Source organism: Canis lupus, chromosome 16 (assembly GCF_048164855.1).
Source record: "Canis lupus baileyi chromosome 16, mCanLup2.hap1, whole genome shotgun sequence".
In the NCBI taxonomy this organism is placed as follows: domain Eukaryota; kingdom Metazoa; phylum Chordata; class Mammalia; order Carnivora; family Canidae; genus Canis; species Canis lupus.
In genome coordinates, this window is record NC_132853.1 from 9,462,739 (window position 1) to 9,488,319 (window position 25,581).

The 25,581-nt window shown below is 50.9% G+C and overlaps 2 protein-coding genes across 9 annotated transcripts in view; one reads left to right on the plus strand and one right to left on the minus strand.

The window, feature by feature from the left end:
- GTF3C4 (general transcription factor IIIC subunit 4) overlaps positions 1-9,875 on the plus strand; it is a 33,612-nt gene extending 23,737 nt beyond the window's left edge. The window contains exons 5-8 of one of the 6 annotated variants that reach the window (XR_012008437.1): positions 23-84; positions 4,193-4,323; positions 8,153-8,274; positions 8,789-9,875. Coding sequence is in view for 2 of the 6 variants with exons in the window: in XM_072778478.1 (XP_072634579.1) it covers positions 23-39 (17 nt within the window). In the remaining 4 variants the exon portion in view is untranslated. The other 5 variants (XR_012008436.1, XR_012008434.1, XR_012008435.1 and 2 more) reach the window with 5 other exon arrangements.
- AK8 (adenylate kinase 8) overlaps positions 7,492-25,581 on the minus strand; it is a 127,322-nt gene continuing 109,232 nt past the window's right edge. For all 3 annotated transcript variants that reach the window (XM_072778492.1, XM_072778491.1, XM_072778490.1), the window contains 2 exons: positions 8,980-9,060; positions 7,492-7,826 (listed from right to left, as the gene is read on the minus strand). In XM_072778492.1, the coding sequence (XP_072634593.1) occupies positions 7,589-7,826; positions 8,980-9,060 (319 nt within the window). In that variant the 3' untranslated portion in view covers positions 7,492-7,588. The remainder of the gene's footprint in view (positions 7,827-8,979; positions 9,061-25,581) is intronic.

Below are 25,581 nucleotides of genomic sequence, written 5' to 3' on the forward strand. Positions count from 1 at the left end.
TATTGTTTGCATATCTTATCAGGTTCGCATGGTTTGTAGCAAAGTTTAGAAACCTCCTCAGGCCTGATGCCAGCAGCGGCGGAGGTAAGTAACGCCCCAGCGTGAGCAGCAGGAGCAGAAAGAGGTACATACGTTAGAGAAATGGCCAGTAATGACTCCACCAGGATGAGTTCGGTGCGCCTTGGGTTTACTCCAGAACAAGGTACGAGGAACGTAAGGGGAAATAATGGGTAGAGCGTCAGTAGTGTGCTAAGCCACGTGTGCTCACCAGTGTCCAGCGAGTTCCTAAAAGAAGTAGGGTTTGTGGGGTTTGCACAGTGATATGCCTGTAACCTGGCCCTGTGGAGAGCAGCCAGGAGAGCGGGACACAGACCAGGATAAGAAACTGGTTACAGGGAGCGGTAGGTAGTAAGACTCCAAAAGGACTTCCCGACGGTGACGGGCACAGTGGGAAGGCTGCAGGTGCACAGGAAGGAAGGAGCACGCGGAAAAAAATGCCCTTGAAAAATGAAAACAAGACGTTTTCAGGCAAAAGTGGGAAATAATGCATCCAGCAGACCAGCGCTAAAGGAAATTCTAAAGGGTGGGTGGGGAGCAGAGGTCGGCCATGGAGGACACACCGAGGGCCCGGAGGCTCCAGAATGAAGCAGGACCAGAGCCGGGAGGCACTCCCTTCCCTAAATGCTCACCTGCTCTAGGAACAGGAAAGCTAATCCATGTGAGACTCCAAAGTTTTCTCTAGAGTCACCCGTTGAAGAATAATAAAAGGGTTAATTATGGATTATAGATTAAGCTAATAAAGGGAGGGGATTGGACCATATTTTAAATAAGCCACAAGGCAAGAAAGGAGAGAAAATATAAACTAGGCGGGGAAAATGAAAAGCAAATAAGGTAATGGGTTTACACCCAACACAGATTACGCGGACTGTAAGTGAACAAGTGATCCAAATCAAGGACTGTCAAGACTGATACAAACCCGTTGCTGATAAGTGAAACATAAAATACTTAAGATCTTATATATATGAAATCCAGAAAGTAAATTTTAAAGAATGGAGAAGCTAGCTGATGTCCCATTCACATCCCCAGGCGTCATGCCACCCGGGCAAAGAGCTCCCTTCTACACATGTGAGCAACCCGACATACAAAGTTCTGTGTTTTCTTTTGTTTATTTATTCATGAGAGAGAGAGGCAGAAATACAGGCAGAGGGAGAAGCAGGCTCCGTGCAGGAAGCCCGATGTGGGACTTGATCCCAGGACTCCAGGATCACGCCCTGGGCCGAAGGCAGGTGCTAAACCACTGAGCCACGGGGATCCTGTGTTTTATTTTTTTTTAAGATTTTATTCATGAGAGACCTAGGCAGAGGGAGAAGCAGGCTCCCTGTGGGGAGCCTAATGCAGGATTCATCCCAGGACTCAAGGATCACGACCTGAGCTAAAGGCAGACGCTCAACCACTGAGCCACCCAAGTGTCCCAAGTTCTGTGTTTTAAGCACCCAATTATCTTAGCTCTGGCAGCCATGACAAAAGACCACGGGGTAATGGGAGGCGTAGAAACATCAGAGCTTTAGTAGAGTTCTGGAGGCCAGGAAGTGCGAGATCAAGATGCCCTCTTAATCTGGGGCCCTTACTCTGGGCTCAGGGGTGGCCACAGGTGGTGTGCTTGCTTTGTGGGTGGGCCACCCACTCCGGTCTTGAGGGTCCCACCTTCATGACTCCTCTAGATCACCTCCCAAAGGCTACCTTCAGGTACCATCATCACATTGGGGTTTGTCCTACACATCCGGGCTCCCCTGCTGATGCTCCCCCCTCAAGGATTTACCGTGGTGACACATTTTCTCATCTTTTGTGTGTCAGATCAGTGTTCTCTTTTTTTTTTTTTTTTTTTTAATGTGGCTATATGCATTTTTCCCCCACTCATTTTTGGAGAATATTTTCATAGGGTATAGTGAAAAAAAAAATTCTATTTCTCCCAACCCCGCCCAGCACATTTATATTCTAGTTCCACTGTTTCCTCTGTTTCCTAGCCTCCATTGCTTTATTTTACCCCCTATATGTAATGTCCCTAGCCCGTCACTGTGGCCACTTCCTGGCCACCAACACACTGAGGCATCTCTGCCAAACAGCAGATTGTGTCTTTCTCAAGGTTCTCTGTTCAGTCACGTGAGTTGCTACGTGAGCTGATCTCAAATGTAGTCCATTCTGACCACGAACATGTAACACAAACCACAGAGGCCACAAACCATGTGTGGCTAGGATTTATGTGACCACAATGACACTGGTAGTAGAGGCCTCACCACAGAAGGCTCCCTGGCGCCCGGCCTCGGCCAGGGACCCCCACCTCCACCCCATGGATGACTTTACTGTTGCTGGCTTCTATTATTGATGGGTGGATCTAGAGGGCATCATGGCTAAGCAAAGTAAGTCAGAAAAAGACAAATACCATATGATCTCACTCGTAGGTGGAATTTCAGACACAGAACAAATGAGCAAAGGGAAAAGGAGAGAGAGGGATAGGCAAACCTAGAAACCAACTGTTAACCATGGAAAACACCCTGCTGGTGACCAGAGAGGTGGTGGGAGGGGGCTGGGAAGCCGGTGATGCGGATCCAGGAGCCACACCTGTCCTGACCAGCATCAGGGTGAGGCATGGAAGTGCTGCGTCACCACGTACACCTGAAACCAATGTTACACTGTGCATTCACTGGAGTTTAAAACTTAAAACCAGTTGATGGAGCCTTGTGTTCCCAGTTTAGGGCTAAGACGAACGGGCCCACCACCCTGCCCGCACCAGTCTTTCTGTGCAGTTGTCCTGGGGACAGCGGAGAGGAACTGCTGCTGGTTCCTGGGGCAGGAGGTGTCACAGCTCTACATGTCTCCAGACTGGTGTTCCCTCCCACTACCAGTATCTGGTACCTTCCAGAGAGTTCCCTCAAGGCTTGTTGCTTTTTTTTTTTTTTTTTTTTTTAAGATTTTATTTATTCATGAGAGACACAGAGAGGCAGAGACACAGGCAAAGGGAGAAGCAGGCTCCCCACGGGGAGCCCGATGTGGGACCTGATGCCAGGACCCCGGGATCACGACCTGAGCCAAAGGCAGACACTCAACCACTAAGCCACCCAGGTGTTCCATCAAGGCTTGTTTCAGAAGCTAGTGGTGCGCATGCAGGTGAGCAGGCCTCCCAGACTTGATGGCATTTCCCTGATTGATGATGACGTCAGCATTTTCCACATGTTAATTGACTATTCCTGTTCCTGTTAACTGCCTGCTCCTGGGGCACCTGGGGGGCTCAGTGGTTGGACATCTGCCTTAGGCTCAGGTCATGTTCCTGGGGTCCTGGGATCGAGCCCTACATGGGGCTCCCTGCTCAGTGGGGAGACTGCTTCTGCTTCTCCCTCCATCTCTCTGCTCATGCTCTCTCTCAAATAAATACATAAAAGTTTAATAAATAGGGATGCCCGGGTGGCTCAGCAGTTAAGTGTCTGCCTTCAACTCAACTCAGGGCGTGATCCTGGAGACCCAGGATCAAGTCCTGCATCGGGCTCCCTGCAGGGATCCTGCTTCTCCCTCTGCCTGTGTCTCTGCCTCTCTCTCTCTGTATCTCTCATGAATAAATAAATAATCGTTTAAAAAGTGTAATAAATAAAAGGTTCTGGAGATCTGCTGTAGACATTGTGCCTATACTCACCTCTACTGCATCGTACACTGAAAAATTTGTTAAGAGGGTAGGTCTCATGCTTAGTGTTCTTACTACTATTTTTTATTTTTTATTTTTTTTAAAGATTTATTTATTATTTATGAGAGAGAGAGAGAGAGGCAGAGACACAGGAGGAGGGAGAAGCAGGCTCCATGCTGGGAGCCCAATGCGGGACTCAATCCTGGGACTCCAGGATCGCACCCTGGGCCAAAGGCAGGCCCCAAACCGCTGAGCCACCCAGGGATCCCCTACTACTTTTTTTTTTTTTTAATGGTGGTGTTCATACCCACCTGTCCATCCGTCCATCCATCCATTCACCCCAAATTTCTGACCCTACTTACCTCTAGTGAATGGCAATTAAGGGTTTTATTGTGGCAAGGAAAGGAGTTCCACGTCCTCTGTGATGTGCTTCTGTTGTGTTGTGCGGGTATAAGTAACATTGCAAAAGAAAAATATATATAATACTACAATGATCTATTTTTTTTTATTTTTTTACAGATTTATTTATTTATGATAGACATAGAGACAGAGAGAGGCAGAGACACAGGCAAAGGGAGAAGCAGGCTCCATGCAGGGAGCCCGACGTGGGACTCCATCTCGGGACTCCAGGATCACACCCTGGGCCAAAGGCAGGCACCAAACCCCTGAGCCACCCAGGGATCCCCAATGATCTATTTTTAAAAATGGAAGTATGTTCCATGATCAGTTAGTACATCATGATCAGTTAGTACGTCACTCGTCCTGTGCCTCTGAATCCTCCCATGTGCCTCAGCTCAGCCTCTGAGACCCCCTCACCTGACCTGGGGGACCTCCCTGAGCCCTGGCTTCATTTAAAATCTCTCCGGCCCGCTGCCTCAGCCCCAGGCCTCCACCCAGCCTAGGCCTCACAGCACCACTGTGCCCCAGAACCTGGTCTGAGGCCGAAGCAAAGGAAGGGGAGACTGCTGGGAGGACATGGGACCCTGGGGCAGAGATGGGACAGGGGAACCTTCGAGAATGAGATGGTCTCTATCTCTCGTCTCTCTTTCTTCATCTTTGTAAAGCAGCAGCTTCGCAATGGCACAGTCTGTCCTTTCCCCTTGTCCCCGGGCGGGGGCATGCAGGAGATGCAGTACTTGCTTCAGTCTCTGTTCTTCTGTGCTGTGCTCATTGCTCTTCTGTGCTGTGCTCAGGCCAGGAGGACCCCAAATGTCCTTCCTGCAAGTGGCAAGACAGTAACCAGCTGCCCTGGGTTCAATTCCCCAGGCAGAGAAGCTGGTTGGTCCCGTTCCGAGAGACCAGCAGGGGTAACCCTGGCCCCACCAGAGAGTCTCCTACAAGGCTGCGGGTGGGGCTGGCAGACACCCCAAAGGGGCCTTGGCACCCCTGGATTTCCCCTGCCAGGGCAGCAGGGAAGGGAGGGACACGCACAATGGCAGCCGCGGCCGCGCCCCAGCCTGGGGTGCCGCCCTCCAATAAGTGGGATTGGAAATGAACCGAGCAGCCACGTTAATGAAGACAAGGTCACAGTGACTTGTTCCCTCCGTGTTCCCGCTAGTCACTCAGTGGGGAACCTCAACACAGCAGCGCCCTCCCGCCACCGACTGGGCCACCGACTGGGCCTCTGGCGGAAGCCCCAAGTCGGCATCGCCCGCGGGCCCGACGCGCATAGACTCCAGGCGGCCGCGCACCTAGGCCGGGGCAGAGCTGGGGGCGGCGACTAGGCGGCCTCCCTGGCGGCGGAGAGCTTCGCTCCGCCAGGGGTTCCGGGGAGCGGGCTACACCAGCCCGAGCTGCGGGCGAGGAAGCCTGCCACTCGCCACCCCCGGCAGGTGGCGCCCCGGGCCCCCCACGGAGTTTGGGACCGCAGGGCGCATTGAGGGGCCACCCCTCCCCACCACTGGCTGCCTGTGGCCTTGGGCAAGTCATTGAATTTCTCCCCCACCCCCCCAGTTTTGTCACCCACGGATGAAAACAGCACTGACCTGGGTGGCGGCTGGGGGGGGGTGGTTGTGAATCAGGAGCGAGCGCATTTCCCCCGGAGGTACCTGCCCTGCCCCATTTTTGGCCTTAATTTGCATTAATTAATCCCACAGTTGTCGCTCAGCATTGCCTAGGAGGCAGTGACTATTTTGCTTATTTTATAAGGGTCCAGAGAGGTCAAGTAACTTGTCCAAGATAACACAGCAGCGTGGGGACCCAGGCTGCTCCGTTCCACAGCCCAGGCTCTTGGGGGACATCGCCTCCTCAGAGCAGGCACAGAGCGCGCCCACCTGCCCATCCGAGCAGGCAGAGAGAGGCGGGCATCCACAAAAGGGGCATGAATACATGAATGAATGTGTGCCTTGTCTTTGGCTAAGGATTTACAACCAAATGGCACCTTATGGGGGGAGTTCTGGTAAAGCGAGACCACATTCTCTGAGAAATGACAAGCAGAGGAGTAGAGTGGGGAAAGGGAAGCAACTCCTAGCCAGGCCAGGCCTGGCTGTCGCCTCCAATCAGAAGGTGCCGCGTATAAGCGGGCCGACTTTGATCACGCGTGGAGCGTGCGCAGCCTGGCCATGTGGTGTGTGACTGGGACACTGGGCAGGAGCCCCCCCCCACCCCAGTCAGGGGACTTTCAGGGCAGATGCCCTCTTCTCTGTGGGGTCCGGGAAAGGAAGGCCCCTGGGAGTCTCACGGGGTGGGACCCAGTAGCTGACAGGGCAAGGAGGGGAGGGGCAGAGGCTGGCGCATCACCTGGAGGGAGGGCCCAGGTCCCGGGCTCGCCCCACCTGCAGAAGCAAGGCCCAGGGGTTGGCTCCGTGCACACAGCCACGGACTGCTACGGTTCCTGGCTACGCGGTCCATACCAGAGTCAGATGGTTGTGGAGGGATCCGGGCCACCCTGGGCCAGAAGGGGCCTCCACACAAGACCCAAGTACCTGAGCACCCTCAGAGCCAAAAGCCTGGAACCCTAGTCTTGGGCAGAGTTGCTAGAGCACCAGGCCCAGGTGTAGTGTGGATGAGGGGACCTTAAGCAAGTCATCTACCCTCTGTGGCTTCAGAGTCCTCATCAAGGATGTCACTGTTCTATCCCCCTGCAAGCTCTGCAGGCCCCAGAGGGGCTGTTTCAGGGGGACCCAAAAGCAGGTCTTCTGGCACTTTTTTTTTTTTTTTTTTTTTTTTTAAGAGAGGGAGAGAGAAAATCTTCTGGAGGCTCCATGCCCAGTGCAGAGCCCAATGCGGGGCTCCATCTCACCACCCTGAGATCATGACCTGGGCTGAAATCAAGAGGCGGAAGGAAGCTTAAGCCTCCCAGGCGCCCAGGTTCTAGAACATCCTTAGCAATAGCAAAGTATGTCTAGAACTGCACTGTCCGCATGGCAGCCAGTAAGCCACCCGGGGCTATTTATATTCAAATTATTAAACATTCAGTAAAATTTAAAAACCATCTCCTCAGCTGTGCTGGCCACGTTCCAGGGCTCAATAAGCACTTGCAGCTAGTGGCCGCCGTGTCAGGTGGTACAGGAGAGCACGCCCAGCGCTGGGGACAGTGCTGCTCTAGAAATACTAACCTTTTAAAACAGCATTTGCTGAGAGCGTGCTGTGTGCCAGGCACCGGGCTGAGAGCTCTCCTTGAGCCCCACGAACACAGACTGTCATCACCCCGGCCTCGGCTGTCAGCGAGGTGCTGAGGGTTAGGGCCTTATCCAAGGGCATCCCTTGGTCCTGGAGCCGCGCTTCCTTCCACCGCCTCCCTGGGCTTTGTCCTTGTCCGTCCTGTGTTCCCAGACCCCGAAACAAGGCCACCTTCCAGCTACAAGGACACACAAAACTGCACCTGGCACCTTTTATTGGCTTGGCTGAGCTTGCGGGAGGTTGGGGAAGGCATTAACTTTGTTTCCCTGGGGGATGCTCCTTGCTTGGAGCACATCAGGGGACTTTCTTGGGCAGGGGATTAATGATCCCACTCTCTATGTATTCAAAGACTGTGTACGGGTCCTGGTCAGCGTTGATGGTGGTGGCCTGCCTATAGAACTCCTCCAGCTCCAAGAAATTCCTGTAGAACAGATCCAGCTTGAGCTTGATCTGCTCTTCAGTATCCTTCGGGTTCTGCAGGAGGCGGGCCTGGATTTCCAGGGTCGGAGGCGGCTTGTACATGAGGTGGTACCTATGAGAGAGGAGGGGAGCCGGTGATCTCTGCTGCGGCCCACAGGGCAGGGGAAGAAAGGGCTTCGGTCCCACTGTTGACCCAGTTGGTCAACAGCACCACCCCACCACCACACATGTACTATCCACAACTGTGCACAGCCTCAGCTGCGCCCTGCCGCTCTGGAGATGCAGAACATGGTCCCTCCCCCAGCACTACCACCCCGGGGAGAGGATGCAGGTGGGTGACAGGTGGACTGAATAGAATAATTAAGTCCCCAACTCCTTTCTTTCATTCCTCCCCTTCCTTTCTCCCCTTTCTTCTTCCCTCCAAACATTATTTATCAGGCATCTGCTATTCGTCTGGCGTTCTGAGTGCTTCTGGCAACACGAGGCAGGCAGGACAATGTTGGCTCTGCACTCCTGGAGCTTGCAGCCGAATGGGGAAGTAGGACATCGTAACAATGACTGTGAGTGGAGAGGACAGGAAGAGCCACAGAAGGTCACCACGGGGAGGGGCCCAGGGGCAGGGCAGCATGAAGGCCAACCTACTTGACATTGGCCAGCGAGACTGTCCCTCAGCAGCAAGGATGAGAAATCAGCCTACAGTTTAGACAAATCCTGGTATTTCTTTCCTGCCTCCCCACTCCACTCCTGAATCCCTGCCGAGAAACCTGGCCCTGCGTACCAGAGACGATGGAGGCTTCTACCTCTTTGTGATTGTGGGGACTTACAGCCTGAACGCGGTGATGGTACCTGGTCAGACCGCAGAATAAAACTCAGAGTTCCCCTCTGGTGATGATGGGTTGGCCCCCAGGGAACCGGTTCCCTTCAGCGTGCCTCACAGTGAGAGCAGAGGCCTCTAAGCTTCCCGGGGACACCTGCCCGACCCAGCCATGTCACATGCCAGGGTCAGAACTGCTACTCAGGACAGAGTGGGCAAGCATTTCGCCTCGGACATTCATTCCCTGGCTTCCCTTCCAGGCAGAGGGTCCACAACCACTGCCCAGAGGAACTGGCTGGAGGAACCCACTTTCTCAAGTTTTCTGCAGTATCATCCCCAGACCCAGCCTGCTGTGGCATCATCGGTCAGCTGAACGGACAGGGGAGGCTTCCCAGCAGGGCCTGACCCTCGGAGCCCTCAGATGGCCAGCCCCCGGGAGCCCGGCACAAACCTTTCTCCCGTGACGGGATCGAGTCTTCTCAGGGTCAGCCGCTCAATGACAGAATCGAATGGCACATTCAGGAAGAACACCCTACGGGGAGAGAACAGCACCACAGTCAGCTGGAGGGGACCCCGGGCTGGACCCTGGGTACCTGAGATCAGAGACAGCATGGCCCCCCACACATGCACGGAGCCTCAGGAGCTCCGGGTTCCAAGCTCTCCAAGGTCACTGGAGAGAGAGGTAGGCAGAGGGCTCCCTGCCATGGCAGCTTGGGTGAGAATCCGCCTCCACCACAGACCTGCCGTGTGACCTCGGGCCACTCACAGCCTCTCTCAGACTCCGTTTGCTCAGCTGCAAAATGGGCCAATGACCATTCCCTGGTGTTGAAGATCTTATGACATGAGGCATGTGCCAAGCTCACTGCAGGGCCTGTGGCAGCTGGGGCTATATCGGCATCCCTGTTGTTGCAGGGCACCATTCTCCAGGGTTCAGACCCCCTGGCTGCCCTCCTCCCACAGAGCTGGGGTTGTTCTCAGCTCCCCCACTTTCTCGTTCACAAAGGAACCTGAGGGAGCAGGGCCTTCAAGGGTAAACAGCCCAGATCAGAGCGCAGCAGAAAAGACTTCTGATAACCCAGGTCTCTCCCAAATCCCTAGGGCAGATGGCCGAATGCCCACTCTTTGGCAATGGGACCCTTTTTATATATAAAACTTGAGGACAGGGACACCTAGGTGGCTCAGCAGTTGAGCATCTGCCTTCAGTTCAGGACATGATCCTGGGGTCCTGGGATCGAGTGTCGCATTGGGCTCCCTGCGTGGAGCCTGCTTCTCCCTCTGCCTGTGTCTCTGCCTCTCTTTCTGTCTCTTGTGAATAAATACATAAAATCTTAAAAAAAAAAAAAAAAACCCTAAGGACAGAGGTTCTCAATCAAGGGTGGTTTTGCCCAGAGAAGACATCTGCCAACATACGGGACATTTCTGGTTGTCACAGTGGGGAAGGAGGTGGAGGCCAGGGTGCCAGTGGTGCCAGAGCTGGCAGGTGGGACAGAGGAGAGAAGCTGGCACTCCGGGTGGAACAGGTGGGGAGAGTGAAGGGCCAAATGTTCGAGGTACCTGCCCATGGCTCTAATCCATACCCTGTCTTCTCGTGTGAAACCACCCCCATTTGTTTTTCAAACATTAACTTCTGGAATATTCTGAATTCTCACTTACTGCTCATTCATCCTTTGATTAATCCATACATGCATTCATTGAATGCCTGCTGCATGCCAAGCACGGAAGTAAGCTCCCACGTTTACCAGCCTGTTGTGTGGAACGGAGCCCCAGGACTCTGTGGGGCCATTGTCACAGACCTCAGGGTTCGTGATAACTGCCATGTGCACCTTCTGCTGAGGACAGCATCAATGCCGATGACACCATCGACAACAAGCACTCCCCGCGCACCCACAGCCTTGTTCTTTCCACTTCCAAGTAAGTAAACCCAGGCAAGAAGCAGCTCTAAGTGCGAGAAAAATGCACATCAATGAGATTTCCTGCCTTGGCTCTGGGGGCGGAGAACCTTCAGGATGGCTACGCTGCCTGCTTCACGTTAGAGACCTGGCAATCTGGCAGGCACTGGAGGGAGCCCGGCACCCCCCGAGCCTGGATCTGCTGCCTAGGGGGGCACCTGGGCTGGGACTCAGTGCCAGGCACCCTTGTGGGTCCCATGTCCCCTAGGAATTCGATGCCATCGGTTGACTGTGTATATTTTCTGGGAACGAGATGGGTCCATGGTTCTCAGAATCTCACAGGGGTGCCATTTTTAAAAAAAATAAATGACCTTTTTTTTTCCCAAAGATTTATTTTATTTATTTATCAGAGAGACAGAGAGCAGGAGCAGAGGCAGTGAGAGAAGCAGACACCCTACTGAGCAGGAAGCCCGATGTGGGGCTTGATCCCAGGATCCCAGGATCATGACCTGAGCCCAAGCAGATGCTTAGCCCGCTGAGCCACCCAGGCGTCCCAATAAGTGACTTCTTAAAATTTCTAAATGAAGCACAGCTGACACCCAATATTGCATTAGTTTCAGGTGCACAACATAGTGATTCAACGAGTCTCTACATTCTGAACTGTTCCTACGCTAAGTGTGGTCACCACCTGTCACCACACAGAAGTTATTAGATGTTATTGACTGTCTTTCCTGTGCTATACAGCTCAGCCCCAGGACCTACTTATTTTATAACTGGAGGTTTGCACTTCTCAACCCCCTTTGCCCATTTTGCCCATTCCCATCCACCCCCCCGCAAGCACTGGGTCTGTTTTCTGTAGTCATGAGTCTGTTTCCGGGTTTTGTTTGTTCGTTCCTTTGTTTTGTTTGGTTTTGACTCCACAGATAAGTGAGATCTGTGGTGTTTTTCTCTGTCTTATTTCACTTAGCGTCATTCCTTCTACGTTCACCCAGTTGTCACGAATGGCAGGATTTCATTCTTTTTTATGGCTGAGTCATGTCCCATAGCAGATGTTACCCCGTGTCTCTATCCAGCCATCCACTGATGGACACTGGGGCCGCTTCTGTATCTTGGCCATTGTTACTAATGCTGCAGTGAACGGAGGTGCAGGGGGGCAGATTCATTTTTTTTAAGATTTTATTTATTTATTCATGAGAGACACAGAGATACAGGCAGAAGGAGAAGCAGGCTCCTCAAGGGGAGCCCGATGTGGGACTTGATCCCCAGACTCCGGGATCACGACCCGAGCAGAAGGCCTACTCTCAACCACTGAGCCACCTAGGTGCACCCTTTTTTTTTACTTTAAATTTTTTTTTTTTTTAGATTAATTGTCTTCACAAGTGGAACCTACTGGGTCCTCTGGTTGTTCTACTTGTAATTTTTTAAGGAATTTTGCTATACTGTTCTCCAGAGCAGCTGCACCAGTTTGCATTCCCACCAGCAGCGCACGAGGGCTCCCCTTTCTCCACGTCCTCGCCAATACTTGTTGTTTCTTGGGTTTTTGATTTTAGCCATGGTGACAGGCATGAGGTGGTATCTCGTTGTGGTTTTGATGTGTATTTCCCTGGTGATGAGCGATGTGCAGCATCTGTTCACGTGTCTGTAGGCCATCTGGAAGTCTTCATAAAAATGTTTATTGAGGTCCTCTGCTCACTTTTAATCAGATTATTTGTTTTTTTGGGTGTTGAATTGTGGGAGTTCTTAAGACATTTGGATATTAAGAAGGGGTGCCAATTCTTTTTTTTTTTAAGATTTATTTATTTACTTGAGAGAGAACAGGGTGAGAGACAGGGGGAAAGACTCTCAAGCAGGCTTCCTGCTGAGCATGGAGCCTAACTTGGGGCTCGATTCCAGTACCCCAGGATCATGACCTGAGCTGAAGGCAGATGCTTAATTGACTGAGCCACACAGGCACCCGAAGGGGTGACAATTCTTAAAAATGGTTATGAGTCACTGATCTGAGCAAAGCCTCCTATTTTACTGAGATGAGAAACATGACCATGGCTGAGGAGGGTGCACAGCGGGGCTGCTCCACATGATGCACTTGGTCTACACACTTGCTGCTTCCCTGAGCTTATAGATGCCTGCTGATTCCCCGTGGGAGGCTGCCCTGGTTGTCTCTCATCTTTGTGACTTGTCTGAAGTTAACCCACCCCAGGGCTGCAGGGCTGGGCATGAAGAAGGCCTGGGGTGTGGCCAATCTGAGGGCCGGCTCCTCCTGTGGACAGGAATTGGATCAGGATGCAAGCTGATCCAAGCCAGGCCAATAAGAGGCTGCACCACGACTTGCCAGAAAGGACCTTTCTTTTTGCTGGGACTGCTAAGCTGATGGTGTGAGACCTGGGGCTGCCTGGGGAGCCTACCTGAGAATGAGGCCAGCCACAACAGAGAGGACACAGATGGTGAGAGACACGTTTGGTGCCCTGGATCAAGCCGTGCCCGAAGCCGACACACCCCTCAGTGTTTCCCTGACGTGAATACATAAAGCTCTTCTTTGGCTTACGCTGGTTTGAGCTGTGTTTCCTGCAATTGTTCCCCAAGGGACACTTAATACTTCTAGTCTCTTCGATGCCACTTGCTTCTAGAAAATGTGTACACTTTTTAAGAACATGAGTCCCTGAGCCAAGGCAAGTTCTCCCCACTGCCTTCTTCTCCCTGCCTCATTTTGCCCACGCCGTTTGCGTAGGTTTGCTTCTGCCCAGTTGCCAAGAAGACCCTCGCCAGTGCCTGATGAAAGCCGCAGCCACCCCTGCACAAAGCGAGAGCGGTGGTTTCCACAGCAGCCTGGGGGGCCAGGAGCCACGAAAACCCACTTCTTCCCTGCACATGTTCTTGATAATGATTTCCATTCACAACGTGGCTGCAAAATAACAGCCACCAAATAAAACATGCGAGATTGGGGAGCATCTGAACACGGGAGCACAGGTGTTTCAACGAGCTTTTATCCCTCACGCTCCAAACACGCTGGGCCCCCCACCCCCACCCCCGAGACTTGCGAGGCCCAACAGCAACACCAACACACGGCTGTCACCGCGGCTGGCGGCTGGCGGCGCCGCTCTGGATGCCGACGCCAGTAGAAAGGAAGCCAGTTTGGAAATCCCTGATAATTGATGCTGTTTCGTAAACAAACAAGCCCCAATTGAAAGATTTTTAACCCAGCATATCAAGACTGCTTGTCGTCATTCAAGGGAATGGCTTGTGAAAGGCTGGCGAGATCAGAAGCACAAGGACACCAACTTGGTACTTGAAACGTGTCGCGGGGAAAAGCCTCACTGGAGAAGGAGCTGTGCTTCCATGCTGGAAGCTTCTGATTAGCCAGGCTCCTGGAGCCGTGGTGCCGGAGCCGGGTGGCGGGTGGAGCAGGGAGTCTGAGCAGCTCTGCGGAGATGCACTGGCCCGTGTGTGCCCTGCCTGGCCTGTGTTTTGCATTCTGCTGCTCATTTCCAGTCACACAGCCAGGAATGGGACAATGAAGGCAGCCGAGAGTACCCACAGCAGGGTGGCAGGCAGAAGCCGGCCGGCTGGGAGCACGGGGGAGCCAGGATTCACCAGGGGCAGGGGTGACACCTGCTTAGGGAATCACAGAACCTTGGGCCGGTGGATGCTTCAGGAGAGAAGGAGGAAGGTCCACTGGGAGGCCTCTGCTCCCGTGCTGCTCAAAGTAGGGTCCCCGATGGGCAGCCCCAGTACCACCTGGGAGCTCTGCTTCCCCGCCCGCCTACCCGCTGAATCGGAGTCAACATTTTAACAAGATCCATAGTGACTTACACCCACAACCAGGTTGGAGAAGCACTGCCCCCGATCCCACGTTTCCAAGATATGTCTGGTGTTGAGAGTCATGGGGAGGACTTTTCTGAAATACATTCTGGGCAGCCCTCTCTGAGCTACCAAACAAAAACCGCCAGGGGAAGGGCTGGGAGTCCTGAATTTGTAAACCAGCAGCTCAGGGTGATGAATGCTCAGGCAGGGGTGGGAGCCAAGGCTCTAATCCCAGCTGTCACCGTTGGCCACACCCTAGAACCATCACAGCAGGTCTGAGAATCCTGAGGACTGGTCCCTGCCGCCCCCTGGAGATTCAGCTATAATTGGCCAAAGGTGAGGCCTGGGAATGGAGGTTTTAAAAAGCTCCCCAAGTAACTGTAGTATATAGTCAAGGCCTAGAACCACTGTTCTGGTCCAATCTGCTCGTGTACAAGATGGGAAGACAGAGTCCCAGAGCGGTCAGGGCTTATCTTCCATCACCCAGGGTACTGGTGCCTGATACCCAGTGGCAGCTGGAATCATACTCATTCTCATGGTGCCCCCTCTGGCCACACTGTCTGGGGCTCTATTTGGGGAGCTAAGACAGCCTTCTTTCTCAAAGGCCTTGAAGCTTACCACCTGCTCTAGAGCTAAGTCCTCTGGAAGTTGAGGGACAGAACTTTCCTTGAACCCCAGCATAGACTTGGTAAATTGAGCGATCAGATGTACGACTGCTGACTTTAAGTAAATACGGTGTCCACTGCAGCCCAGAGGCAGCATCCTTCCCTTGGTAGCCTCTTGATTTCAAGCAATAAGCCTCTACTGGGGAGCAAAACTCTATACGAAGCTCATGGTGTAACTGCAGTGAGATACCACTTCACACTCATTTGGATAGCTATTATAAACAGCCAGCAAATAACAAGTGTTGGCAAGAATCTGGAGAAAGTGGAACCCTTGTGCACCACTAGTGGGAAGGTAAAATGGTGCATCTGCTGTGGAGAAGGGCCTGGTGGCTCCTCGAAAAAGTCAACATAGGACCCTATGATTTAGCTATTCCATTTCTGACTGTATATCCAAAATGAGGGAAAGCAGATGCTAGAACAGACATTTGCACACCCAAGCTCACAGCGGCATTATTCACAATAGCCAAAAGGGGGAAAGAACCCAGATGTCCATCGATGGACGACTAGATAAACAAAATGTAGTGTGTACACACAATAAAATATTGTTCAGTCTTGAAAGGGAATGAAATCCTGATACCTGCTATAACGTGGATGAACCTTCAAGGCATGACACTAAGTGAAATAAGCCAGACACAAAAGGATGACTAGTGTTTGGTCCCATTTCTATGAGGTCTCTAGAGGAATCAAATTCAGACACAGAATGTAGAATGCTGAACACCAAAGTATGGGGAAGGGAATGGGGAGGGGAGGAGGAGGAGGCACAGGAAGGGGTGGTGGGAGGGGACAGGGGAAGGGTGGGGAGAGGGGAGGGGAGGGGGAGTTCGTGTTTAATGGGGAGAGAGTTTCCGTTGAGGAAGATGAAAAAAGTTCTGGGGATGGATGGTGGTGAGGCCACACAACACCGTGAATGTACTTACTGCTACTGAATTGTATACTTAAGAATGGCTAGAAGAGTAAATTTTACATTAAGTATATTTTATCTCAATAAAAAAGTAAGTACTGTGGTGTAGTTTATAAACATGATGGTGAAGGCAGGGGGAGGGGTGGTTCTCTGGCCTTACAATTTAATGAGGTTCAGAATATACACGTGTACAAATAAATGGATGAACCAAAGAATACAAACCATGGGATAGTACTAAGTCTAAAGTAACTATAATGCCAATGCTACACAAATGTTCAGAAAACAGAGGAGAAGAGAAGAGAATTTACTTTATTAGGCAACCTTTCCCTGATTCCCAAATGCGGACAAAGACCCTACAGGAAGCCAGAGACCAATATCCCCCCCAGGAAGCAAAAATACTCAACAAAATGTTAACAAACTGAATCCAGCAACATGTAAAAAGAATGATACCTTACAGCTAAGTGCAGTTTTGGGAGTGAAAGTCAAAACATTCACCAATCAATGTACTTTACTACATAAAAGAGAAAAAACTATACAATCATTTCAACAGGTGCAGGAAAAGCATTTAACAAGATTTTACACCAATTTCTGATAAATACTCTAAGCAAACTCGAAATAGAAGGTAAATTCCCCAATCCAATAAAGGATATTCACACACAAAAAAACTATAGCTAACATCATATTTAATGGTGAAAGACTGAATGCTTTCTGCTAAGACTGGGAACAAGAGAAGGCTGTCCATTCTCACCACGCCTCTTCAACATCATACCAGAAGTCCTGGTTAATGTAATATGACAAGAAAAGGGAATAATGTACATACAAATTGACAGGGAAGAAATAAAATTGTATTTGTAGAGTATGTAAGTATCTAAATAGAAGTACCAAAGAATCTTCAAAAGGTTTCTATAATTTATAAGTAAGTTTAGTGAATTCACAGGATACAAAATCAATGTACAAAAAATAAATTCACTTTCAAGGTACCAGCAACAAACATTTGGAAACTGACATTTTTAAGTATCATTTACAAGGGCACCTGGGTGGTTCAGCCAGTTAAGCTTCTGCCTTCAGCTAAGGTCACAATCTCAGAGTCCTGGGATCAGGCCCCACATCAGGGTCTCTGCTCAGCAGAGAGTCTGCTTCTCCCTCTCCCTCTGCCCCTCCTCTTGCTCACTCTCTCTCTTTCTCAAATAAATAAAACATCTTTTTAAAAGCTACTGTTTACAACAGTATAAAAAAGACATATAGGTAAAGCTAACAAAATAAGATCTGTGTGCAGAAAACTACAAAACACTGATGAAAGATTTCAGATTTAACTAAATGGGGAGTTATACCATGTTCGTGGACTCAGAGACTCAGTATTGTTAAAATGTCAATCCTCCCTAATTATAGATTTGGTGTAATTCCAACCAAAATTCCAAGGTTTTTTGACGATTCTATACACGGTAACTCTCAAGTTACATGGAGAGTGTTTCTGGAAGAGAACTGGATTCGGTAGAACACTGCTGAACGAGAACAAATTAATTTCAAGGCTTACTACAAAGCTACAGTAGTCAGGATAGTATGAGTGTTAGTGAAAGGCTAGACACATAGATTAAAGGAACTTTAATAGACTCACACAAATATGGTCAATTACTTTTCAGTAAAGGTGGCAACACAATTCAATAGATAAAGGTGGTGCTGGAACAATTAAACATCCAGATGCAAATAATGGTAATAATCTTGACCCACACCTCATCCGATGCACAAAATTTAAGTCAAAACAGATCATAAACCTAAATATAAAACCTAACACTATGAAACTTCTCGGAGAAGACCTTTGTGACCTTGTATTAAAGATTTCCTAGATAGGACACCAAAATTGTGTACCTGTAAATGAAAAAAATTGGTTAGATTTCATTAAAAATTTCTGCTCTTCCGAAGACATTAAGAAAATGAAAGGTATGCCAGCGACCAGGAGAACATATTTGACAAATGTATACCCGACAAAGGATTTGTACCCAGAGTACGTAAAAATGTGAACTTTATGTACACAAATAACATACAGAAGGAGGCACAAATAGATCCCTAATTACCTTGTATTTCCAAATTTGATACTGAAATTGGGCAAGCCTAATCTAGGAAAACAGTTTCCTGAAAAAGGCTCAAACTGCCTTCTCTTTCCACAATTCTTTCAGAGCCTTGGGGCTGCGCCAAGCCCACTGGAAGGCAGTGGCGCTATCCTAGCTTTAAGCAAAGACCAGGCCTCTGCCATTTGGACCCTCTTTCTGGGGCTGAGACACTCGCAGAGCTCACCCTTCTGTGTCTGCTGCAGCGACTCTCGGGCTTCAGTATAATCAAGGTGTCTCCTCTCAAGGGGAGCATCCCCCACTGATGCAGGGAACCAAAGAGAAAAATGCAGAATGACCCCGTGCATTAACACTTGGGATGGTCTGCTCGTCTTTAACTAGAATGTGCACGCGTGACACCCAGAGAGAGAGGTCATTGAAGAGAGGCGACATTGAAGCAGTTGCCAACCAGTCCTCATACAATGGCAACCCCTGGGGCGCTCGTATGGCACACGGTGGGAGTGACCATTTTTTATAGACTTGTCAGGACAAGAAACCCTGTGAGTCTGAGGGCAGAGAGAGGCAGCCTCCGTGTCTGGAGACAACCGCATCGGAGGCTGGGTAGAAGGAACAAGTGAATCATGCAGAGACTAGCAAAACACAAAAACAGGAAAACTGAGTCACCTGCAGGAAGATTCACACCTCGGAACACACTAGGCCTGAGCTGTCTGAGGACAGGCGCTGGGGGGGTCTTGTCGGCATCCTTTGCACAGGACATGGGGTAAGGGCCAGATGTGCATGCAGTGAACAGGCAGATGCTGACTGGGATGCCAGGGGAGGCCTAACAGAGAAGCACCCCATCATGGGGACCCCCAGCCCCCCAAGTCCTCATGCAGGTCCTGGGCTACAGGCATGGCTGTGGCTTCCTGTAGCACCGTCATGAGACTGTGTGCAGGGGAGCACAATGTAGGAGAGGATTTGGACACAAGCCCTCCCTGAGTCTGGAATGGGCCATGGCCAGCACTGTATAATTTTTACTCTGTATATTTTTTTTTACTCGACACATGTCCAATTTGAAAACTAAAGGCCAGACATCTCCACCTCATTTCAAAACCTCACGCATCACGTCTCCTGCCCTCAGGCAGCAGCTGCGGTGTCCCTCACTTCCCACTCCCCACTCCTTAAAAAAAGGAGGCTCCCGCTGGCCATTTCTTGTTTAAAACTGCGCATAATTGATGATGGTAAATCTACCCTGGCTGAGTCTAAAATCTCTCCAGGGGCAAGAGGGACACTCTCCGTGACTGTCATTAACTGGTAAATTAGGGAGTGCTCCTGGCGGTTTACCATGCGCCATACAAAATGCAGCAGTCTGGTTTGAGCAGAAGGACCCAGGGATCAAATTCCTGCATAATCCATCTCAATTTTAAAGTTGTCTTAAAATTGCTGCCTCCCTCACCACCGGGAAGAAAGAGTCATTCCTCCGCCTGCCGCCACCCAGACGCTCCCTAGACAATCGTGAAATGCAAATCACTGGAAGCCAGAAAGTTGGGCAAACTTTTCCCAAAAAGAAAGGCGAATGAGCTGAAGGCAAAAATGACAGTAGGTGAGTGGAACCATCTCAAGAGCGATGTGATGAGACGGGCCAGGGCGCGCCAGACCATGGAGTCACAGGGGACACGCAGGAGCTGGCTACAGGGTCCTCCCGGCAGCAGGCAAGGCCCCGTGTCTGCACTCGTCCTCCCACTTTGCGGGCTCACCCAGCCCCGCCGTGGCGGCGCTAATGCAGCCAGTTCCAGGCACTCAGTGTGGTGGGGCCACACTGATCACTCCCTTCCTTCTCTGCTGGCCGCCCTACAGCTCCAGGTCTGTGTTTGAGGCGCTCATGGCCCAGCTGGTCTCCTCTGTGCGCTCAGGACATAAAGGTCCCGCGTGTTCCAGAAACCCCCATCTTCCTTGGGCACAGGCCGACCACGCTACACCTTCCAGCCTGCACCCAGAGCCTCGGCCTGCGGCTACACAAAAACCCTGCTGGCTCGGGGCCCCCTCCGACAGTAGGAACACTGGCCCACCCTGCTCAGCACTGAAGTCCACCAGTGTGGACACCAGTCCAGATCCAATGGCCAGCAGCCATTGTTCCCAAAAGAACATCTGAGCTGGTGGACATTTGGTGGGTGTCCTGGGGTGTGGCTGACACACAGGCGCTCCGTCAGATTCCCGTCTAGGAAACAATCTGTGGCTCAGCTGTAAGGACTGTGATCAGCTCACAGCCGCCGGCTGCAAAGATCTTCAGAGGCTTGCACCCTGTGTCACCGTTTTGGCCACATTTATTGAGATATAATTCACCCCTCGAAAGTGTGCAATGTAATGATTTTCTCTACACTCACAGAGTTGTGCGAACCGTCGGCACACTCTAAGTTAGAGCCTTTTCATCACCGGCAAAGGGAACCCGATACCCATATGCAGGCCGTGCCTCCCGCTACCCTCCTCTAGCCCCTACGATCTACGGATTTGCCTCTTCTGGACATTTCCTAAAAATACAAGCATATGCAGCCTTCCCAGTCCTCATTTAGGAGACTAGAGAAAAAAAGAGGAGTACGCCACGGGGTTAGTTTAAGGACTAAACACAATAATCCATATAAAGTATGTAATGTGGGACGCCTGAGTGGCTCAGTGGCTGAGTATCTGTCTTTGGCTCAGGACATGATCCCAGGGTCCTGGGATCGAGTTCTGCATCAAGCTTCCCGCATGGATCCTGCTTCTGTCTCTACCTCTGTGTGTCTCCCATGAATAAATAAATTTAAAAAAATAAAGTACATAATGCATGATAATAACATAGAATATCCATGTGGGCCTGCATGCCCCGCATCTTCCGGGAGGCCTAACGTTCCGGACATCCACCTGCACTGCAGTGGGCGTCAGAGCCTCCTTCCCTCTTCTGGCCAAGTCGTGTTCCATTGTATGGGCAGACCTCACTGGTGTGTCCTTTCATCAGCTGATGGACATTTTAACCCAAGCTTCTTTTCTTTTTAATTTAATTAAAATTCAATTAATTAACACATAGTGTATTATTGGTTTCTGAGGTAGGGGTCAGTGATTCATAAGTCGTATATAACACCCAGTGCTCAACATATCACGTGCCCTCCTTCATGCCCGTCACCCGGTTACCCCATCCTCCCACCCCCACCCCCTCCAGCAACTGTCAGTTTGTTTCTTAGAGTTAAGAGTTGCTTATCATTTGTCTCCCTCTCTGATTTTGTCTTATTTTATTTTTCCCTCCCTTCCCCTATGCTCCTGTTTTGTTTCTTAAATTCCACATATGAATGAAATCATAGGATAATTGGCTTTCTCTAATTGACCTATTTTGCTCAGCAATAAATAGTTCCATCCGTGTCGTTACGAATGGCAAGATCTCTTTTTTTGATAGCTAATATTCCATTGTACATACATACACCACATCTTCTTTATCCATTCATCTGTCGATGGACATCTGGGCTGTCTCCACAGTTTGGCTACTGTGGACATTGCTGCTATAAACTTTGGGGTGCAGGTGCCCCTTCAGATTACTGTGTTTGTTTCCTTGGGCTAAATAAATCCCTAGTAGTGCAATTGCTGTTAACCCAAACTTCTGAACATGGTCATACTCCTCTGGGGCAGCCATTGGCCTGTGATGGAGCACAAGCAGTACCCAGGCCTGGCTCTCCCACCCAGGGCAGCCCCCTCAGTGGGGGAGCCTCACTCTGGAGCTCCCTGCTGGGTTAGTGGAGCCCAGGTCGGGGCCGCCCCGCTGACACCATGGCTCCCCACCCCATCCTGCTTCAGTCCCCTGTCTCTGATCAGCTGTTGGTTCCTCATCAAGCTTTTTACATCCTGACTCCATCTCGGTGTCTGCTTCCTGGAGCACCCACCCGGTGACATATGCCCTGGAAGGCCTCAGTGCCCTCTAAAGGAACGGCAGCTTCCTGTTCCCACGTCTGCCCCCGCCAGACTGCCAGCTCCCGGGGGCAGGGCGCAGCGCTCCTGGGGCAGGAGAGAGAGAGGAGCAATTTATCCTCCGGGTGTCCCTATATAAGGATTACAAGGAAATAGAACCTCACAAGGTTATTTCAAGGATAAATACGATAATCCATACCGTGCTGAGTGTACCATAAGAGGAGAATCTCCACGAGGGCCAACATGCCAGGCACTCTCCTAAGACCCAGCATGCCTTAGGTCAGCTCCTCGTCACAACCTTACAGGGGTGAACGCTATCATCTCCCTGACAGCAGCTGAGTAAACCATGGGACGGAGAAGGTCAGCAACTAGCCATAACTCACCAGCTCCAACGTGGCTGGGATGGTTGATTTTAGGTGTCAGCTTGAATGGGCCACAGGTTACTAGATGTTTGGTCAAACATTTTTCTGGCTGTAGCTGTGAGAGTGTTTTGGAGATTACCATTTACGTTGCTGAACAGAAGGAAGCCGACGGCCTTCCCAGTTGTGGGTGGGCCTCATCCAATCAGTTGAAGGTGTGACTAGAACCAAAAGCCTGACCCTCCCCTGAGTAAAGGAGAATCTTCCTCTCTGATGGCCTTCAGGCAGGGATATGGGAGGGCTTCCTCCTGTCTTCAGATCTAATGAGGTGGGGTGGGGTCAACATTTATGCAACCTCATCCTCAAGGCTCACTGGACCCCACTTCAAATTCCTTTAGGCCAAAGCCTTCCTGTCTTCTGGCTCTTCCTGGGTCTCAAGCCCTCCAGCTTTTTCTAACTCACCCTGTAGATCTTGGGGGTCACCAGCTTTTATATTTCATGAGCCAATTTCCTATAATGAATCTGTTCTCTGTGTACCATACACATCCTATTGGTTCTGTTTCTCTGGAGAGCTCTAACACGGTGGCAGGGCCAGGATTCAAACACAGGCAGTCTGCTCTGGTGTCCGTGCAGCTGACCTCCTTGGTCTGTTGTGAATTTGCTAAAAGAGGAGGGAAGGAAGGAATTTGCTAGGTAGGTCTCAGCCTCCCACTGCTCAGCACAAACCACAGACTCTGACACATGCGCTCTGGGGTTGGGCTGCACAGACCCCCAGGTTCAGAGCCAGCTGGGGTCAATGGCATCTTTCTTCATGTCAAGCAGACCAGCTGAGAGGACCTCAAGTCAGGGAACGGGGCAAACGCTAAGGAGGCCTCCTCATGTGCCTTTGTGGGCAGCCCAACCTGCCACCGAGCCAGCCCCTGGTGCTGCTCTGGGAGCAAGAATTTGCTTCAAGGACCAGAGAGCAGGGTGAGGAAGATCTGGACCCTTGGGCCCCCTGGGAAACAAGTGCTTTTCCTTGTCACTGGTCCCCCAAGACAAGGAGCAGAGGGAGGGGTATGTGAATTCATTTCGAGGCTCCCCTGCTCCAAACCACTCTCTGTCAGTGACAAAAGCTGTGTTAAAATGTGTCCCTGGTGAAGCGTCCTCAGCCTCACCACTTCTCTGCCTGTGCTCAGAACCTCCGCTCTGACTTTTCCATTGTATGTTTTAAGGGGCTGCAGAGAAGCTTCTGTTTCAGCCCTTCCCACAGCTGGGGTTTCCTCCAGGAGTCTCTCCCTCCAAACATGGCTCACTATGTGGCTTCGATTTTAATTCCTTGGTGCTCATTAGCTACCACCTCCATCATCATCACGGTCCCGCGAACGTTCACGTACTTACTGCATGCCAGGCACCTGTACTAAGCATGTTACACACATGTGTTGCCCTGTGTAATCCTCACAGGAAGCACATGACACAAGCCCTAGGATCCTGCCCGTTTCAAGGACGAGAACCTCTCAGTCCCCCAAGAGGTTAGGTGATGCCTGCAGGCTGGGCTCCAGGTCTAGCTGCTCTAAGACCCTCCTTCCTGCCCTGCTGCCTTCCTGTTTGTAAAATAATTCAGCTTCATGCCCTGCGGTTTTAGAGCATCATGAGGCTTCGGCTGAGAATCAGGACACGGTAAGTGAACCCTGAAGCAATTTAGGAGAAGGGCCAGTGCAGCGGGATTGGGGTAACGCTGCCAATGCACCCGGGCCTCAAGGCTCGCTGAACCCCTCCTCAGACCCCCCGTGGGCCAAAGCCACCGCTTCATCGGTGTGGCCACCTGGCTCCCCGGGGCCGGAACCCCCTCCTCAGGGCCTTGTGGGGACACCGTGCACAGTTACCTCTCAGGGTTAAAGATAAATCACGTGGATTCCAGAAGCTCCTTCATCCCCAATCACAGCTGCCTTGCCTAAGGAATCCGCCACCGTGTTTGTTAAACCCACACTTTAATTACTCCAAAATTATGTTAAATCCTTGCATAAATACTGCAGTGACATCTTCCAAAGAATTTCATTACAGGAAGTTGGGTTGCTGCCAGAGCTCTCGGTTAAAAAGTAAGAGGAGAACAGACACATGCAAAAAAGATAGATATTGTTTTCAAGATAAAAAGGCAAGGGGGTTAGCCTTTGTCAGATCACCCAGGTGTCAAAGAGAAACAGACTCACGGGAGCAGAAATCTCCCATTTTACAGACCGAAGGGGAAAACCAATCCCCTTCTGCCCTCCAATCTAATAGGTGTTTACTTCTCGAGAAACCTAAATCTGATTAAATATTAATAACCAGTGGTATTAATTAACAGGGAAAAGTCCATCAAGAGAACCCCAATATGTTTACAGTGTCCTCGGGAAACTGGGAAAATTCACAATCAAGTGTGTAAATGTTCTAAAAAAGGGTCCTGAATATTTTATGAATATTTGTCATAAAACAGAAATAATAACCACTGTGCAGAGCTATTAGAATTAATATTTATGCTGCCCGCCATGAAATATTCATGGGGACAGAGAAAGGGGGGCCCGTAAGACAAGAATTAATTTACATTGGGCTCGGTTTACCCGCTGGCTTGATGTTTAAAGACGGTTGACAAGCCTCCGTATGAATCCGCCAGTCACTTCCCGCAGTCGGGAGCGGAGGGGGTGGGCGACGGGTCCGGGCTGCTGACAGCTCACAGATTGAGTTTCTGACAGCCCTTAAAAAACCTAAACGGCCCCCCACCTTTTTTTCCTTATTCCATTGCCCAAGGCGCTCTGTTCTGCCACCGTTCATGCGATCTCCCCTTCCATCTGCTGAAATTAACGAATTAATGAGCGCGATCCGCTTTACAGTGGGGCCCTATGAATGTTTACAGGCGATTAAATTATAATGCGGGACGGCTGTATAATTCATGAACCAATTAAAGGAAGTGTTAGTTGATTTGATGGGATGAGGGCGTACAAAATGCATTTAACTAATGGGGAGCCACGGGCTGCCGAGGGCCGGCTCCCTCTCTCGGATTACGCGGCTAATTGCTGCACTTTATGGGGCTGTCACGGATAGCCATGCATATTTCATTGTTCTCAAATACTTCAATTGTGTGCGTCCGTGTCGCGGCTGTAACACGGAGAGGCTGGGCCAAACTCGGCTGTAGTTACAGTGGCCGGGCCGCGGCCCCAGCTTGGAACCCGAGCCCCGGCGTTGGGTGTCCCGCCATTAGGTGATTAAAAGGGCTCAGCATGTGACCGCTTTTGTTTTACTGACGATTCTGGACATTGGCTTCATGATGTGGCTACGCTGGGAACCTGACCACCTCCTGCTGGGGGAGGGTGGGGGGCGAAGTCCGAAGCCCCTGTATTGTTCCCACAGTACCTGCACCGTACCTGATGCAGGGCCTCAAGGGTCACGCAGCAGGTGAATCCCTGGGGGGAGTCTGGGCCTTCTGGGTGACCCGGGGGACCCTGCACCCTGG